At 38.4% G+C, this 20,070-nt stretch overlaps 1 protein-coding gene across 1 annotated transcript; it reads left to right on the top strand.

Moving 5' to 3' along the window:
* The first annotated feature begins 1,852 nt into the window (after nucleotides 1-1,852).
* Nucleotides 1,853-2,788, top strand: LOC110136317 (olfactory receptor 2M2-like). Its single transcript, XM_020891925.2, has one exon. The coding sequence runs from the start codon at nucleotides 1,853-1,855 to the stop codon at nucleotides 2,786-2,788; it is 936 nt and encodes a 311-aa protein (XP_020747584.1).
* Nucleotides 2,789-20,070: the final 17,282 nt, after the last annotated feature.

The following is a 20,070-nucleotide window of genomic DNA, read 5'->3' on the forward strand; positions in this document are numbered from 1 at the left end:
CTCATCAACTCCCACTCGAGAGACAGAAGTGTCTCATCCAAACCCTGAAGGCTAGAGAGACATAGCAAGAATGAATGTCTCTGAAGAGAATCATTGTACAAAGAACTAACTGTTGGCACCCAAGAATAGCCTATGAGGTCAGGGAAGGGAAGGACAGAGATGGGAAAATATACAAGAGACCAGCCCTTGACACCTCTATTTCATCATCCCAGGTTTGTGAAGAAGTCCAAAAGTTAGGTTTTCTATTTCATCTCATGTTATCTATGGAAAGCTCCAAATTTACAATCAGAGTCATGAGAGCATAAATTCACTCATCTGAATGGTTCTAAATATATACAAGAGGCCTTCCATGTGGTCAAAATGTACCCAATTTTATGAACTGAATTTTTTTTTACCTGTGAGTTGCAAACTTATGTATCTTTATCAAACATATTTTTAAAAAGAATGATGTGTCTAGAACTAAGATAAAAAGAAGCGGTGGAGGCTGAACCAAATTAGAAAGTGTAGGGCCCTTTAAAGGTGGTCAAATTACATCTTAAGATGCACTGGTCAAATGAGGAATTCTATACTGATGTATCAGCATGATATGCTTTTCATCCACCTGTGTCCTCAATTCAAAACAGTGCCTTTAATTAGAAAATTTGTTCAGTTTTCCTTTATTAAATATGATTAAAATATCTAACAAGGTGGCTCAGATGGTAAAGAATCTGCCTGCAATGCAGGAAACCTGGGTTTGATCGCTGCGTCAGGAAGATCCCCTGGAGAAGAGAATGGCAACCCACTCCAGTATTTTTGCCTGAAGAATTCCATGGACAGAGGAGCCTGGCTGGCTACAGTTCACGGGGTCACAAAGAAAGGAACATGACTGAGCAATTTACACTTTCACTGTGCTTGAAGCAATTACCTGTGGAGGCTATTTACCCTTACTTTGAAGAGGATATTTCTGAAACTATGTGAGTGCAGATGGGCTTAAAAACACTTCCTATTTTTCCACAGAGAAACATTTTCAATCTCGTTATAAGTAAATTGACAAATGCCATTCTCATATGTGTAAAGCATGTGAGAATGCTGAGGTTACTGTGACCTTTCAAATTTAAATAAAACTGACTCAAATGTATATGCAAAAGGAAGCCGTGGCAAACCCTAGCATCTCCTCAAACATCTATAGACTCCTGTGATTGAAGGCTTAGGAAGCAGCTGAGTATCTCCAGTTCTGAATTGTGGCTTCTGTCTTTCATTCATTACATGATTTATGTTGCCAATCCATGCATGCATTTCCTTCTTGTTTCACAACAACTCTTGCTAGATACTACTCCTGCCCTGCTCTTTCACTTCACAGATGCCTCCAACAAAAAGCTACTTGCATAGCAGACTGCCCTAAGTTTAAGGACAAGATGCTTAAATACCAGAAGCACACCCACATAACAATATTAACATGAATCATATGCTTTCTTATTATTTTAAAAATATTTGGCTGTCCTAACCCTGGGAATTTCTCACCAGTCAGTATCCTCTAAAGAATCCAGTCAGTTCTTTTTGACCCACCTCCTCTGATCTGTTCATGTTGATATCAACCACAAATTCATGTTAGTGGTGCAGCCAAAGTTTTTAGATACTCCATCCTTCAGCCGCTCATAACCAGGGGTATTTTCCTGAAAAGAGAGCTTCTTTTCTTTAACCCAGCTGTTAAATATTTTTTATCTTTTTTCTTCCTTTGCACTGGAGGATCTTCAAAGAGAGTGTTTTCAATAAAGTCATAAGAAAAATAAAAGGCAGGCAGGGCTTCAACAGAATTGCACTTTTAAAATTTTGTTTCCTGTATACCCTCTAGTTCTAGTCTGGATATTGGAACATGGATGGAAAGAATGAAACCTTGACTGATTTCTTTCTCCTGGGACTTTTCCCAGAGCTGCAGTATATCAGCGTCCTCATCAGCTCCATTCTTCTGGTCTACATCATCGCCTTCACTGGCAATGCCATCCTAATCCTCTTGATTTTGGTGGACCCCCACCTCCACACCCCCATGTATATCCTGCTCAGCCATCTCTCTCTCATTGACTTGGCCTTAATTTCTACCACAGTTCCAAAAATGGCCATCAACTTTTTCTCTGGGAAGAAAAACATCTCAAAAGTTGCCTGTGGCACCCAGATTTTCTTTTTCTTTGCCCTCGGGGGTGGTGAGTGTCTCCTTTTAACCCTTATGTCTTATGACCGCTATGTGGCCATTTGCAACCCCCTGAGATACACAGTCATCATGAACCCAAGAGTCTGCCTGCAGATGGCTCTAGTATCCTGGGGTGGAGGTGCCCTAAATTCTCTCTTCAATACCATCTACACCATGCATTTCCCCTTCTGTGGCTCCAGGGAGATCCACCACTTCTTCTGTGAGATGCCTGCTGTCCTAAAGCTCTCTTGCGAAGACACTTCCCTTTATGAGATGGTGGTGTCTGTCATCTGCATTGTATTTGTTCTTCTTCCATTAGGGCTCATCATGGCTTCCTACATGCTCATCTTCCTCACAGTCCTCCACATGAACTCACCAGAAGGCAGGAGGAAAGCCCTGACTGTATGCTCCTCTCATTTGGCTGTAGTGAGCCTCTACTATGGGCCGGCCATGATCATCTACATGACTCCCCACTCCTTTCACACTTCAGAGCAGGATGAAATACTATCCATGATTAATACCATCTTCACCCCCATGCTCAACCCTCTCATTTACAGTCTGAGGAACAAGGAGGTGCTGGGCGCTCTGAGAAAAGCAATGAACAGAAGATTCATTTTGAGTTAGAACATCTATCTTCATTCTGTAAATAGTCTGCCACATCTACAGAAACTCTGGAACCACAAAATAGATGACAAGCCACATCTCTATACTTACAGTATCTAAGAGGTAAATATTTATCCCTTAAAGTATTTCCTATAATTTGGCTCATAACTTGGCAGAACAAATCTGAGAATATGGATACCTGGGCATGACCCTAGCGTGGATATTTGCTAGCTGTATGAAAAGCTATATAAGGAAATTCTCTTATTTGTGCCAATTAAGGAATTCATTCAGCCTTGATGGTAATTTCCAGATCTAAAAGTTTTCTGATTCTATTCTAAGATTCTGTGACACTGTTGGACGATGCATCAGTTTCAATATCTTGTTCATACTCTTTATACAGTAAATTTTGATGTTCATACTCCAAAAATGGGCATAAGGGTGCTTGTTTAGTAGTAAATATTGAAATTTTACAATATCAAGTCACTCTGGGCTTTTTAATGATCCAGTCCAATTTTTGGTGGATTTGTGAATTCCTGCAAAATGGTCTGTGGCCAATCCATTCATGAGAAGATTCTCAAAAGTAAAACAAAGAATGACAGATTTTTGAGCCAACCCATACTAAGAACTAGTCATGAGAATGTGCTTCTCATATTGACAGATTTCCCAGGAGATTGTAGCTCAGCCTTTTGTTTCTATAGAACAGAAAACTAATACAAGAATTTGTCCAAGTTCGAAGAACAATACTTCATGAGAAAGCAAATGTGAAAAGGAACGCAAAGAGCAGGTAATGGGCTGCTGCCACACTTGCTGCTCACAGCAGTGAGCTATTGGTATTTCTAAGTCAGGGTTATTGCCTACTCAAAGAATAACCTCCAATGGATTCTGAGATAGAGACACTCCATGAGTGCAATTAGTCAAACAAGTACGTTCAAATGAAATATAAATTAAAAGAATTACTAGACTCATTTTATGGAGAACAAAACAGACGTATTTAATGGACTACATTTCTTGGTTTTCTTCTGATGGTCACACATTATATATATGCTAAATTCTGGGTTCTCATAGTTTAATGAAAGATACTAGAGTCTCCACAAGGATAATATATTTAGGTTCCTTCCTCTTCATTTTATCTTCTTGCTTGGATAGTGTTCTCCACAAATCTAGTGGTTAACAAGTATTACCATATGAAGTTAGAAATGGATTTTATTTCTCAAACTAAATATGATGAGGTAAAACCATATCACTTGTAGTGAAGCTCAGAGCTCAGTTTTACTTTTTGTTTTAATGAATGCGGGAGGTGGAGAAGGAGAGAATGAGAAGCTGGAGGATTACTCTCATTTTTAATTTTGTTGTTCAGTAGCTAAGTTGTGTCCAACTCTTTGCAACCTATGAACTGCAGCATGCCAGGCTTCCTGTCCTTTACTATCTCACAGAGTTTGCTCAAACTCATGTCCATTGAGTCAGTGATCCCGTCCAACCATCTTACCCTCTGTCACCCCCTTCTCCTCTTGCCCTCAATATATCCCAGCAAGGTCTTTTCTAATGAGTTAGCTCTTCCCATCACATGGCCAAAGTATTGGAGCTTCAGTTTCAACATCAGTTCTTCCATAAAATATTCAGGGTTGATATCCTTTAGGATTGACTGGTTTGATCTCCTTGCTGTCCAAGGGACTCTCAGGAGTCACCACCAGCACCACAGTTTGAAAGTATCAATTCTTTGGCTCTCAGACTTCTTTATGGTCTAACTTTCACATCCATACAAGAGTTCTGGAAAAATCATAGCTTACATGAACCAAGAAATTCCAGATGTTCAAGCTGGATTTAGAAAAGGCAGAGGAACCAGAGATCAAATTACCAACATCCTTTGGGTCATAAAAAAAGCAAAAGAATTCCAGAAAAACATCTACTTCTTCTTTATTGGCTATGCTAAAGCCTTTGACTGTGTGGATAACAGCTAACTGTGGAAAATTCTTAAAGAGATAGGAATACCAGACCACCTTACTTGCCTCCTGAGAAATCTGTATGCAGGTCAAGAAGCAACAGTTAGAACCAGACATGGAATAGTAGACTGGTTCCAAATTGGGAAAGGAGTATGTCAAGGCTGTATATTGTCACCTTGCTTATTTAACTTATATCCAAAGTATATCATGCACAGACTGGATGAAGCACAAGCTGGAATCAAAATTGCAGGGAGAAATATCAATAACCTCAGATACGCAGATGACACCACCCTTATGGCAGAAAGTGAAGAGAAATTAAAGAGCCTCTTGAAGAAAGTGAAAAAGAAGAGTGAAAAAGCTGGCTTAAAACTCAATGTTCAAAAAGCAAAGATCACAGCATCCATTCCCATCACTTAATGGCAAATAGATGGGGATACAATGAAAACTGTCTCTTCTTGGGCTCCAAATTCACTGCAGATATTGACTGCAGCCATAAAATCAAAAGATGCTTGCTCCTTGGAAGTAAAGCTATGATCAACCTAGACAGCGTATTAAAAAGCAGAGACATTATTTTACAGACAAAGGTTCATATAGTCAAAGCTATAGTTTTTCCAGTCATGTACAGATGTTAGAGTTAGACTATAAAGAAAGTTGAGTGCCAAAGAACTGATGCTTTTGAACTGTGGTGTTGGAGAAGACGCTTGAGAGTCCCTTGGACAACAAGATCAAACCAGTAAATACTAAAGGAAATCAATCCTGAATATTCATTGGAAGGACTGATGCTGAAGCTGAAACTCCAATACTTTGGCCACCTGATCCGAAGAACTGACTCTTTGGAAAAAATCCTGATGCTGGGAAAAATTGAAGGGAGAAGGAGAAGGGGATGACAGAGGATGTGATGGTTGGATGGCATCACTGACTCGATGAACATGAGTTTGAGCAAGCTCTGGGAGTTGGTGATGGACAGGGAAGCCTGGCGTGCTGCAGTCCATGGGGTTACAAAGAGTCAGGCATGACTGAGAGACTGAACTGAACCGAACTTAACTATATGGACCTTTGTCAGCAAAGTGATGTCTCTGCTTTTTAATATGCTATCCAAGTTTGTCATAGCTTTTCTTCCAAGGAACAAACATCTTTTAATTTCGTGGCTGCAGTCACAATCTGCAGTGATTTTGGAGCCCAAGAAAATGAAATCTATCATTATTTCTACTTTTTTCCCATCATTTTGCCTCAAAGTGATGTGACCAGGGGCTTCCCTGGTAGGGAATCTTTGCCAGGTAGCTGGCAAAGAATCTGCCTGCCATGGAGGAGACCCCTGTTTGATTTCTGGGGGGGGGGGGGGGGATCCCATGGAGAAGGGATAGGCTATCCCATCCAGTATTCTTGGGCTTCTCTGGTGGCTCAGATGGTAAAGAATCTACCTGCAATTCAGGAGACCTGGGTTCAATCCCCAGTTTGGGAAGATCTCTTGGAGGAGGGCATGTCAACCCACTCTAGTATTGTTGCCTGAAGAATCCCCATGGACAGAGGAGCCTGGTGGGCTACAGTCCATGAGGTCACAAACAGCTGGACATGACTGAGTGACTAAGCACAACACAGATGGGACCAGATGCCATGATCTTAATTTTCTGAATGTTGAGATAGATAGATATATACACACACACACACACACACACACACACACACACACATTTGGCTGCATCAGGTCTTAGTGGGATCATCATTGGGGTGTGTGGACTCAGCAGCTGTGGCCCGTGAGGCTTAGTTGCCCCACAGCACATGGGATCATAGTTCTCCAACCAGGGATCGAACCCACGTCCACTACATTGGAAGGAAGAGTCTTAACCACTGGACCACCAGGGAAGTCCCCCGAATGTTGAGTTTTAAGCCAGCTTTTTCAGTCTCCTCCTTCACCTTCATCAAGAGGCTCTTTAAGTCCTCTTCACTTTCTACCACTAATGTGGTATCATCGGCATATCTGAGCTCGTTGATATTTCTCCTGGCAATCTTGATTTAGGAGACTGTGCTTCATCCAGTCTGGCATTTCACATGATGTACTCTGGATATAAGTTAAATGAGCAAGGTGACAATATACAGCCTTTCCCAATTTGGAACCTCTCCATTCTTCCATGTCCAGTTTCAACTGTTGCTTCTTGACCTACATACAGATTTCTCAGGAGGCAAGTAAGGTGGTCTGGTATTCCCATCTCTTTAAGAATTTTCCACAGTTTATTGTGATCCACACAGTCAAAGGCTTTAGCATAGCTAATGAAGGAGAAGTTGGTGTTTTTCTGGAATTCCTTTGCTTTTTCTATGATCCAGCAGATGTTGGTAATTTGATCTCTGGTCCCTCTGCCTTTTCTAAATCTATCTTGTATACCTGGAAGTTCTCAGTTCATGTACTGTTGAAGCCAACTTGAAGGATTTTGAGCATTACCTTGGTAGCAGGCAAAATGAGTGAGTGCAACTGGGAAAACTGACCTTTTCCAGTGCTGAGGTCACTGGTGAGTTTTCCAAATTGGCTGGCACATTGAGTGGAGCACTTTAACAGCATCATTTTTGGATTTTTTAATAGTGAGTCTTTAAATCAGTCCTTTACTTTAAAATGTGTGCTGCTGACCTCAGGTAGACGTGACTAAGAGGAGGAGGGATTCTGCAGAAGCCACTACTACTCTTAGTTAAGAGTCAATGAAGAATGTCTTGTGTGTGAGCTCAGTCTCTCAGTCATGTCCAACTCTTTGCAACCCCCAGACTGTATCTTGCCAGGCTACTCCATCCATGGGATTTTTCAAGCAAGAACACTGGAGTGGGTAGCCATTTTCACCTCCAGGGGATCTTCCCCACCCAGGAATCAAAACCACCTCTCCTGTGTCTCTTACATTGCAGGTGGATTCTTTACTCAATGAGCCATCAGGGAAGTCCCCCAAAAGTCTATCAGAAAGACAATCACCAAGAGGTCAATTGGCTTGAGTAGTGACAACTGAATTCTAATAGTCCTCATGGCAATAATCTATCACAATGATTAGATGTTGTCACCATCACCAACCCTCACATTTGTGCAGTGCTCTGCACATTTCAAAAACTTTACCGAGTCTGTAAGAACTATTTTTGAAAACATGAGTGAGCAGCTTCTCGTTAATAGTTATTGTTTTTAAAAAAAACTGTAACCTACTAAGTATGAGATTTAGTGGTTTAGTCCTTGAACTTTTAATAATTAAATAGGAAACATCACACAATTAGTCTCTATGGGCCTCATTTCCATCACAAATGCCAACAAGGTTGTCTTTTGGTAACATTCCCAAGTTCCAAGTTTTGTTATTTGAGAGTGAAATTATAAAAACCAAAATGCAAATTAAAATATATAAAATATTATATCCCTCAAGGCAGAGCATTTGATGTCAGGGAACTTTCTGTCAAATGTTAAAACAAGTCATAGAGTAAGCCTGACAGGATACAAATTCTGCATTAGAATATAAATATCTTGCAATTTGGTATAACACTCACTCACACAATTACCTGAACTATTACAATTAAATTCTGCTCCTCGCGGCTCCTGGCCATACAAGGATAGTCGAGAACAGGATGGGATACTAAAGAAAAAGATAGGTTCATATGAGTTGCTTTTTATTTTTATTTTTGAAAGGTTGGCATAGGAACCCTGGTTCATGAGAGTCAGGAAAGAAATAGCTGAGAAAAGTGCAAGCACATATTCTGAGGAGAGATATGCAGGTCTTGCTCCCTTAAGCATCACTGCAGAGCCTCTCAGATGTTCAAGAGATCACTATACTGTGAACCAGACAACATATCTAACAGTCACTTATTTAATGTTTTTCCCATTTTAAAGAATCTGTGAATTGACTTTTATGAACTTATAAGTAGTCATGATGTTGCACACTGGGAGTGCTAGTGGTTCTCTGTTTATTTATAGTATTTTGCTCCAGCCAATCCCACAAACTACATATCTGATAATAAATGAAGATGGAGATCTGGGCATATTTTTATGAATGAAGTTACTTACAGATAACTTTCAAGAAACTTATTTCCTAACAGAAGAATTAAGTGCATCAGAGTAGCACCATGGCCTGGGGAATGGCCTCCCATGAAAGCAGGATTTGAGATACTATGTCTTTGAGAGATTCTGATTCAGTGATTATAGATGTCCTTCCTAAAAACATCAAATTTTATTCCAAGAAAAATTGACCACAAATATACTTAAAACAAACACTATTGACTTCCATATAAGTATTGAAGGTGCTCCAGACTTTGGATTTCAGTGAGAGTTATAAATCAGTACAAGATCTGTGGCCACTGATATGATCACATTGTGTATACAGAATGAATAAATCAGTTTTTCCAAACTACTGTGAAAATGACAGTCATTTCCTATCAAAGGACATAGGCATTTAATGTGTGTTATTGGATGTCACTTTACATTTCTGTGCCTCAGTTTCATGTTCAGATATAATTTTACTAAGAGATATAAAACAATGAGCTCTATTGAGCAAAATGGTGGAGTAGACAGCTCCAAACTTCTCTCTCTCCAGAGGAACATCAAAATCGCAATCAAAAGCCATGAGAATCAACTTTGTAAGAACTCTGGAAAATAATAGAAAGTATATGTCAACCAAGTTAATTGAAGTAATAAAAATATTAGGAAAGCTTTGTGGCATTTCCTTGCCTTTGTACCACCTCTCCACAGTCCAGCACAAGTTTTGAAGATGGCAGCCTCATTCCCAATATGGGACTCAGGTCCCTGGTTCCAGAGGGAGCCGAGCAGGCAAATTATTGTCTTTTCCTATTGTTACCTGTCCAGGGATACCTGAAAGACTGATGAAAGTTGCTTGTCTCTCTATCACCTAGCTTAGAGTCTACGCAGCGTGGAAAAGCACCAGGCTTTGTTTGAAACATTTTAGGGCAACAAAAAAATTTAAAAAGAGAGAAAGATAAAAGAAAACATATACCCATCTGGGGGCTTCCCTGGTGTCTCAGATGGTAATGAATTTGCCTGCATTGTAGGAGACCTGGGTTCAATCCCTAGGTGAAGAACATCCCCTGGAGAAGGGAATGGCTACCCACTCCAGTATTCTTGCCTGGAGAATTCCATGGACAGAGGAGCCTGGCAGGCTATAGCCCACAGGGTTGCAAAGAGTCAGACATGACTGAATGACTAATACTTTCATTTTTTTTCTTAGCCATCTGGGGCAAAAGATTGTAGTTGAGGCTTACAGTACCTAAGGCCTGAAGCGGGGTGGGGGGGGAGGAGGGGGTGGGAATCCAAGGAGAGAGTTTCTCTGGGAAATTAGGACATTCAAAAGTACCGTATTAAAAAAAAAAAAAAGTACCGTATATAAGGGGAACATAGAAAGCCATGTCCATGCCCAAGGCAGAATGAACATTCAGAGAAGACCTGAAAAGTTCCTAAACTTTCCCCACAGACTAATCTACAGGCTTAGTGTAAGTAGGAAGGGAACACTAAGGAAGAATTGTGATAGATATTAAAAGAATGTTCTAGCACATAGATAATCAGTAAAGGCAGGGAGAGGTTTCCTTGTATTTTGTGTGTGTGTGTGTGTTTATTTTTAAGTTTCTGGCATTGTAAGAAATTTAAAATACTAGCTGTACAGAAGTCAAGCTTTCCACAGTCAAGAAGCAAACCCTAGAGAAGGGAAATCTGAATTCCAGAGATATAATTATCAAAATTTTAGTTTTCAACAAAAATACCACACAAATTCAAATAGAAAATTATGGACCACTCAGTGATGCAAATGTAAATTGATACAATCACTGTGGAGAACACTATGAAAGTTCCTTTAAAAACTTAAAATAGAGCTACCAGCAATCACACTCCTGGGCATATATCCAGAGAAAACCATAATCCAAAAGGATTATCTTCACCACAATGTTCATTGCAACACTATTCACAATATCCAAGAAATGGGATCAGCCCAAATGTCTACAGACCGAGGAATGAATAAAAAAGATGTGGTACATATATACAATGGAATATTACTCAGCCATAAAAAAGAATGAAATCATGTCTTTTTACATCAATATGGATGGACCTAGAGATTATATACAAGTGAAGTCAAACAGAGAAAGACAAATATCTTATATGTGTAGCCTAATTTTTAAAAAAAGATACAAATGAACTCAATTACAAAACAGAAGCAATCTTACAGATATCAAAAACAAATTTATGGTTACCAAAGGGAAAACATGGTTGGGGGGAGAGAGGAGAAATCAGGAACTTAGGATAAACACATGTACACTACTGTATATAAAATAGATAACAAACGAGGACCTCCCATATAGCACAGGGAGCTCTACCCAGTATTCTGTGATAACTTATACAAGAAAAGAATCTAAAAAGCAAAGAATATATGTATATGTATAATTGAATCACTTGCTGTACATCTGAAATTAACCCAACATTGTAAATCAACTACACTCCAATAAAGTTAAAATAGTAAAAATAAAAAAAAAATATATAGTCCACTCAAAGGAAAACAATGAATTAATAGAAACTATCCCTGAGGAAGACTTTAACTCAAATGCATAAAATATGATCAAAGAGCTAAAAGAAACTATGATAAAGAACTAAAGAAAATCAGAAAAACTATGTATAAATAAAATGAGAATATCAATAAATAATATAAATTATAAAAATAAAATAGAAAGTCTGGAGCTAAAGAGCAAAATAGTTGAATGAAAAATTCACTAGAGCAGTTTAACATAAAATCTGAGTAGGCAGGAAAAATAATTAGTAAATTTAAAGTTAGGAAAATTGAACTTAACCAGTCTCAGGAGCAAAAAGAAAGAGGAAAAGTGAGCAGAGCCTACGGATTCTGTTGGCCACCATCGAGAACCAGTATACATATTATGGAAATTCAGAAAGGGAAGAAGGAGAAAAATGAGCAGAAAGAATACTTAAAGAAATAAAGGCAGAAACTTTTCCAAATTTCACAGAACAAATCTTCACTTCTGAGAAGCCTAATGAATTCCAAATAAGATAAATTTTAAAAGATCCACACCAAGACACAGTACAGTTGACCCTTGAACAATGTGAAGACTGGGGCACAGAACCTTTGTACAGTCAAAAGTCTGCATATAACTTATAGTTTGGATGTTGTATACACAGTTCCTCCATATCTACAGTTTTGCATCCACAGATTCAACCAAGCATGAATTGTGTAATATTGTAATACTACTAGGAAAAAAAAAAACACATGTAATTGGACCAATGCAATTCAAACCTCTGTCGTTCAAGGGTCAAGTTGCCAAAATGCTAATATATATTCAAGTTGTCAAATGTTAATAAGAAAGATAGAATTTTTAAAGCAACAGGAGAGAAACAATTCACATAAATGAAATTCTCAACATGATTAACAACTAGTTTATCATAAAAAACCATGAAGGCAAAGGCAGTGGTGTGGCATGTTTAAAGTGCTGAAAGAAAAAAAACTGCCAGAAGATTTCTGTGTCCTTAAAAATATTACCATTCAAGAATGAAGAAGAAATTAATAAGGTCACATATTTTTTGAAGCAAGTGTACCTGTCCTATAAGAAATGCTAATACAACTACTTAAGGTTGAAATGAAAGAAAGCTAGACAGTAACTTGAAATTATATGAAGAAATAAAGTAAGTTAGTCAACATATAAACATGTATATAATATATACTATCATATTATTTTACACTATATGGTGTTATATTATGCAATATTATTCAGCCTTTAAAAAGAAGGAAATTCTGTACTTGCCATAACATGGATAAACCTGTACTACATTATACTAAGTGAAATAAGCCAGACACAAAAAAGACAAATTCATGATCTCATATGTGGAATCTAACATAGTAAACTTCATCGTAAGAGAGTTTAATGGTGGTTTTCAGGGGCTGGGGGAGGGGAGAAAGAGAAGATGTTAATCAAAGGGTATGAAGTTTCAGCTACACAAGATGAATAAGTTTTGATGAGCTTACAACAATGTGGCTATAGTTTATGGTATTTGCCATATGGTGTATGATATATTTAAAATATACTAAGAGGGTAGATTTTAATTGTTCTAACTAAACACACACAAAAAGACGGCAATTACGTGAGCTGATGGTTACATTAACTAGCTTGATTGTTTTGATTATTTCACAATGCATATAAAGGTAAAGTTATCCACATTAAACATACATTATTTTCAATCTGTCAATTATACCACAATAAAACTGGAAAAATAATTTAAAATCTAATCAATTCTAACAAAGGTCTCATCTCTTTAAAAATTGGAACACTCATCCATTACTGGTGGCAGTGTAAAATGGTGCATGGTACAGCCACTGTGGAAAACAGTCTGTCACTCCTCAAATGTTAAATATATAAAATTATCAGATGACTCAGCAACTCCACTCCTAGTTCCAGCTGAGCGGGAGTTATTAAGGCAGGCCTCTGGGACCCACTACCACTGGGGCGAGAGGCGGGGCCCCCACTGCAGAGTCCCATGGGCACCTTTGAGAATTATCAAATATTGCAAGACCATTTCAATTAAATTAAAAATAATAAATCAATTAAAAAAATTTTTTTAATCTGAGCTTAACCTACACACAGTAAACTTAAAGATTCTAAAGTCCTGGATCTGACATTTCATATCTTTGTGACCTTGGGCAAGTTACTTGATAACTCTCTGCCTTGGTTTCCCCATCTGCATAAAGAGAGTGTTAATAGAGCCTGTCTCACTCAGGATTGTGTTGTGGAAACAATGCATTGCAATCATAAATGCAGGCACACTGAGTCTTCTACTTATATTCCCACCAGAGCCAGGTGAAAATATGGTGTTACAATACTTTGCTTTTAATGAAGTGCTTCTCAAATTGGGCCCAAGTCCTCAAGTAAAAGAATCACAGCTATAAAAGATTTATATATGTCAAATGCATAGCACCTTTTTGTAAAGGTGTTAAGGAGGCTCATTGGAGAGAAAAGTGACATAAAGGCAGCACATAAATATACTCTGACCAGCCACGATATATACCACTGCCTTTAAGGAAGAGCCAGCCAGAGAAGGAAACTCTCCATAAGGGAAAAAGGGGTGTCTCTGTGGGAGTCAAGGTGAGGAATATTTGGTTTTTAAATTGGATTACTTCTTTATCCACATGCTTACAGGCGTCCCTAGTGTCTCAGATGGTAAAGAATCTGCTTGCAATGTGGAAGATACTGGGGTTCAATCCCTGGGTTGGGAAGATCCCCTGAAGAAGGGAAAGGCAACCCAGTCCAATATTCTTGCCTGGAGAGTTCCAGGGACAGAGGAGCCTGGCAAACTACAGTTCATAGGGTTGCAAAGAGTTGGATATGACTAAGCAACTAACACTTCCACTTTCACTTCAAGCATCAACATATAGTGAGTCCTCTGATGCTCCAAGAACTGCTTTGAACTCTGCAATTGGGGACCCGCCTTTTGCCCCAGTGGTAGTGGGTCCCAGAAGCCTGGCTTAATAACTCCCGCAACAGCAAGAGTCTCAGCTGGGACTGATTATCTCAAATGTGTGCTGTCTGCTCAGGGGCCATTCCTGTGGTTCAAAGATGCCCACCAGTTATGGTCTTGGAAGAATGGTGAGAGAGAGAAAGCCTTGAAGTCACTCCATGACTTTTCGAAAAAGCACAGTTTAGACAGCTGGATGTGTCCTCAGGTCTGTCCACAGGGCAGCCTGTGTTAGTCAACTTCATTCATTCATTTCATCAGAGCCCAGACAAAAAATGACAGATTTTCTGAATTCTCTGTAGACACAGCCCAAGCCACCAATGGAAAGTTGCTTCAGCCTTCTGGGATTTGTTCCTCCTTATCCTTAATGCAAAGTCTGGAGAGCAATTTCATACAAATAAACAAAAATAATTATCTGCACTCTCTCCAATGAGAAGTATGAAAACCTGGCTTTAGTTCTTTTCAGTTCCTTAGGGATGAGCTGGAGAAAAAGCACCTTTTCTGGTAGACTATAGCTATAGTTAAATCCAGAAAAATAGACTGACATTTTAAACATCGTTAACAATTGATTGAAGATAATCAATTCAATATTGCTGTATTTACTATTTTTAAAGTATTATGGTATAAATAATGAAGTAAAAGGTAAAAGAATCACCCATCACTCAACTCAAGGTTTATCTTTCATTCCTTTTCTACATGTATTAAAATATGCAATTTTTATCATTATAATCACAGATAGTTTTATGGTCCGCTTTATAATTTTGTTATTTTCATAAGATTTCCTCCAGGTTGCTACATATTCTAAGCATATGTTACTTTCAAATGATTAATGATGCTCCATGGGGTGGATGCAACAAAATTTATTTATCTATTCCCCTATAGGTGGGCATTTTTTTTCCCATTTTTACTAATACAGTATAAGCTATATGGTATATTTTTATGAACACAGCTTTATTTTTCTTATTAATAACTGTTTTAGCATAAATTCCCAGAATTAAAACTGTAGGGTTAAGATGTTTTCTGAATGTTAGTTTACACAGCTAAAAGCAAAGTTTTTATTTTTATTTTTTACTTATTTTGGGGGGCTCCAAAATCACTGCAGATGGTGACTGCAGCCATGAAATTAAAAGATGCTTGCTCCTGGAAAGAAAAGTTATGACCAACCTAGACAGCATGTTAAAAAGCAGAGACATTACTTTGCTAACAAAGGTCTGTCTAGTCAAAGCTATGGTTTTTCAGTAGTCATGTATGGATATGAGAATTGGACTATAAAGAAAGCTGAGCACTGAAGAACTGATACTTCTGAACTGTGGTGTTGGAGAAGACTCTTGTGAGTCCCTTGGACAGCAAGGAGATCAAACCAGTCAATCCTAAAGGAAATCAGTCCTGACTATTCATTGGAAAGACTGATGCTGAAGCTGAAACTCCAATACTTTGGCGACCTAATGTGAAGAACTGACTCTTTGGAAAAGACCCTGATGCTGGGAAAAATTGAAGGCAGGATGAGGAGGGGATGACAGAGGATGAGATGGTTGGATGGCATCACTGACTTGAAGGACATGAGTTTGAATAAGCTCCAGGAGTTGGTGATGGACAGGGAGGCCTGGCATGCTGCAGTCCATGGGGTTGCAAAGATTCAGACATGACTGAGTGACTGAACTGAACTGAAAAGCAGTTTGAATATGTACACAAAACTTATGTACACATAATTTGTGGTTTGATATTTTTAAAAAACAGCACTTGGGAGTGGCTCCATCTGCAGGTTTATCTGAAAGATAAGGACTTTGTGCATGTCCGGCTACTCCAGTGATCTACTAGATTGATGGGTTTGATGGGCCTGACTGCTCTAGCTCTTAATCTAGCCAGCAGAAGTCATAAAGTATTGATTGCTCTTGAAAGAACTCCAATTCCCCCATAATCATTTAAGTAAATTGTTTTCACTGGTGATGGTGATGTGGTTGTGAAAAATGTTTTTCCATTTTGGTTTGGGAAATGTTAACCCAGTGATAAATCCCCAAAACATCCATATATTGGGAAACACATTCCTAACAAGTGAGGCTTTAGGAAATGACATTCCTTGCCTTAAATCCTGGTTCTGCTGGTTGTGCAGTCTTGAGAAGATTACTTAAACTTTCTGGGCCTCCATGTGACTTACAGATGTAATAATCCATACTTCATATGGTTGGTGTGAGCATGTAAAACTTATGGCTCAGTGACTTATACATGATAAGTGTACAACAAATGGTAGCTATCATTATTGTTGGTATTCAGAATAATAACAAAAGTGGCTAAAAAGCTTATAATGATGATTTTTAAATATCCCATTAATAAAAATATTTCAATGTGTATAAAAATACAAGAATTGCTGTCTTGAAAAAGAAGAATGGGGCTGGAGGAATCAACCTTCCTGACTTCAGACTATATCACAAAGCTACAGTCATCAAGACAGTGTGGTATTTACACATAAACAGACATATGTACCTATGGAACAAAATAGAAAGCCCAGAGATAAACCCACTTGCCTATGGGCACCTTATTTTTGACAAAGGAGGCAAGATGTTTAAAAGATATTCAACATCACCCATTACTAGAGAAATGCGAATCAAAACCTCACACCAGTCAGAATGCATGCATGCTCAATCATAACCAACTCTTTGTGACCCTATGGACTATAGGCCTCCAGGCTCCTCTGTCCATGGGGTTCTCCAGATAAGAATACTGGAGTGCATTGCCATTTCCTTCTCCACCAGTCAGAAAGACCATGATCAAAGAGTCTATGAACAGTAAATGCTGGAGAGGGTGTGGAGAAAAGGGAAACCTCTTGCACTGTTGGTGGAAATATAAATTGATACAACCACTAGGAGAACAGTATGGAGACTCCTTTGAAAAACTAGGAATAAAACCATATAATGACCCAGAAATCACACTACAAGGTATTTACTCTGAGGAAACCAAAATTGAAAAATACACATACCCCAATGTTCATTGCAGCACTATTTACAATAGCTAGAACATGGAAGCAACCTAGATATCCATTGACAGATGAATGGATAAAGAAGCTATGTATGATTATACAATGGAATATTACCCAGCCATAGAAAGGAACACATTTGAGTCAGTTCTAGTGGATGAACCTAGAGCCTATTATACAGAGTGAAATCAAATAAGTCAAAAAGAGAATAATAAGAGAATAAAAGAGAAAATAATAAGTCAAAAGGAGAAAAACAAAAATTGTATACTAACACATATAAGTTGAATCTAGAAAGATGCTACTAATGAAATTATTTACAGGACAGCAATGGAGACACAGACCTAGAGAACAGACTTATGGACACAGAGGGACTGGGGAGGAAGGAAAGGGTGGGATGTATGTAGAGAGTAACATGGAAACGTACATTAACATATGTCAAATAGATAGCCAGTGGGAGTTTGTTGTATGACTCAGGGAACTCAAACCATGTCTCTGTAACAATCTAGAGGGGTGAGATAGAGAGGGAGGTAGGATGGAGGTTCAAGATAGGGGCATAGGTGTGTCTATGGCTGATTTATGTTGATGTTTGGCAGAAACAAACACAATACTGTAAAGTAATTATCCTTCAACTAAAAATAATTTTTTAAAAAATGTACAAGGCTATGTTAAGAGGAATAAAAAATAGATATGTGAAAAAAATATAAGAATTGCTTTATTTTATACAGATATGTTCAGTTGCTGCAAAGAATTTCAGTAGGGACTAATACAAGTGTATAGACATAGGTTCAAAAAACTGGCATCCCAAAACGTGATTTGGACAGTTTGAACAGCTACAACTAATAAAACAAATAATTAGGGAATTTTATATTTCCATAGGCTAAGTAAATCAAATTATACAGTGGAAGAATGTAAAACAAACAAACAAAAAAGCCTCCAACAACCCAGAAGTCACCGTTGCATCTCTCATCAGTCAGAAGTGTTTCAGGCATTCTGTTTAACTCAGACAACCACAACACACGTACACAGAATGTAGAGAAATTGCAGTCAGAATGAAGAGGGAATGTGTTCAAGAGTAATGGAAAACAGCCTGAAAAGGCAAGTTTTAAAATATGTGGGTATTCAACAACAGAAGACAGGAGCTAACTTTGTTAATTGTTCCTGAGTTGATCTGTCCTACTAAAAACAAACTAAGGAATTTAAAAGCAAATGAGAGTAAGCAAGACTACGGCTGAATAATACTCCACTGTACATATAAGCCACATTTTCTTTATCCATGCATCCATTAATGGATATTTAGGTTGTTTCCATATCTTGGCTACTGTAGAGAATACTACAATGAACATGAGAACATGGGTGTCTCTTCAAATCCTGATTTCAGTTTTCTTGGCTAAATACTCAGAAATGAGATCATAGGGCATAGAATGAGGGGGAAGGAGAAATGGGGAGATGCTGGTCAAGGGGTACAAAGTTTCAGTTATGCAAGATGAGTAAGTTCTGGAAATCTAATGTATAACATGGTCGCTATAGGTAACAGTACTGTACTTACACTTAAAATTTGCCTTTTGAGGTAGACCCTGTGTATGCCAACTAAAAAAAAAAGATTAATTCTGTGAGGTGACGAATAATGATTAATTAGCTTAATTGTGGTGATTATTTCATAGTGCTACATAAATCATGAAGTATGCATCTTAAGTATGCACAAGTTTTTAAAAGACTGTGCATGGCTAGCCATAAGCTCATTTTTATTATCAGCCCAATTAGACTCTGGAAGGCACCATAACAGTTCTCTCTCCAGGTACTTTGAATTTTCTTATGCACAGAACTGGATCTTATGACCTCTTGGCATATTGTGTTATGATCCCTACAGGACTAGAAAAACTTAAAGAAATAGTCCACACCTCCCTCAGTACAGGGCTTCCTTGGTGGCACAAACGGTAAAGAATCTGCCTGCAATGCAGGAGACACCTGGGTTCGATCCCTGGATCAGAAAGATCTCCTGGAGAAGGGAATGGCAACACACTCCAATATTCTTGCCTGGAGAATTCAAGGACTGAGGAGCCTGGCAGACTACAGTCTGTGAGGTCGTAAAGAGTCCAACACAACTGAACAACTAACACTTTATTTCATTCCGTACAAGCACAGCCTTGGAGGTACTTAATAAGCATTGTAAGATAAACAAAGAGAGCAATCACGTTTGAGAGCAGAAAAACCACAGAGAATCAAGTACAAGGCTGTAAATGGGGATTTCCCTGACTTTAGCTGCAGACCAGCATTACACGAGTCATATATATGTGGACTATTCAGTGGGACTGAATGTGATACACACCAATAAATCCCTTTGCAGAGAGCATGCATGAAACCCTCTTGGTCAGTTCTGTTGCACTGACATGATGAGATTAGGTCATGATGATGGATACTTGAATCTGAAGATCCTCGGATATAAGATTAGGCCATGATGATGAAGATCAGGGAGATAGCTGAAGCTGAGGACAGAAAAGCCACAGTGAGGTAGAAAGGAATGCAAGAGAATAGAGAAAGTATACCAAAGAAAAATACTCTATAGTCTTGGCTATGATGATCACAATGGCACTTTAAGTATACATGAAAATATGACAATGGGACAGGACAAAGGCCATACACTTTTAAAAAATAAACCAGTATTATTTCACTTCCCACTTAAAAGCAATGTTGACAAAGTGTGCGTTAATAGACCTATGTAGACATAACCACCAAACAGCCATATTATGGGAGTCCATGCATGTTAACTCTACCTAAATTCCCGCATATTAATCTGGGTTTGGCAGATTACACATAGCACATGCTGGCTGCATATAGACAAAGATCATAGGCTTCACCAAAATCTAGACCTGGTTTACATCCCAGATCTGACACCTCCTGGGCAGATGACCTCAAGCACTAAGCTAATTAA

Source organism: Odocoileus virginianus, chromosome 3 (assembly GCF_023699985.2).
Source record: "Odocoileus virginianus isolate 20LAN1187 ecotype Illinois chromosome 3, Ovbor_1.2, whole genome shotgun sequence".
NCBI lineage: Eukaryota > Metazoa > Chordata > Mammalia > Artiodactyla > Cervidae > Odocoileus > Odocoileus virginianus.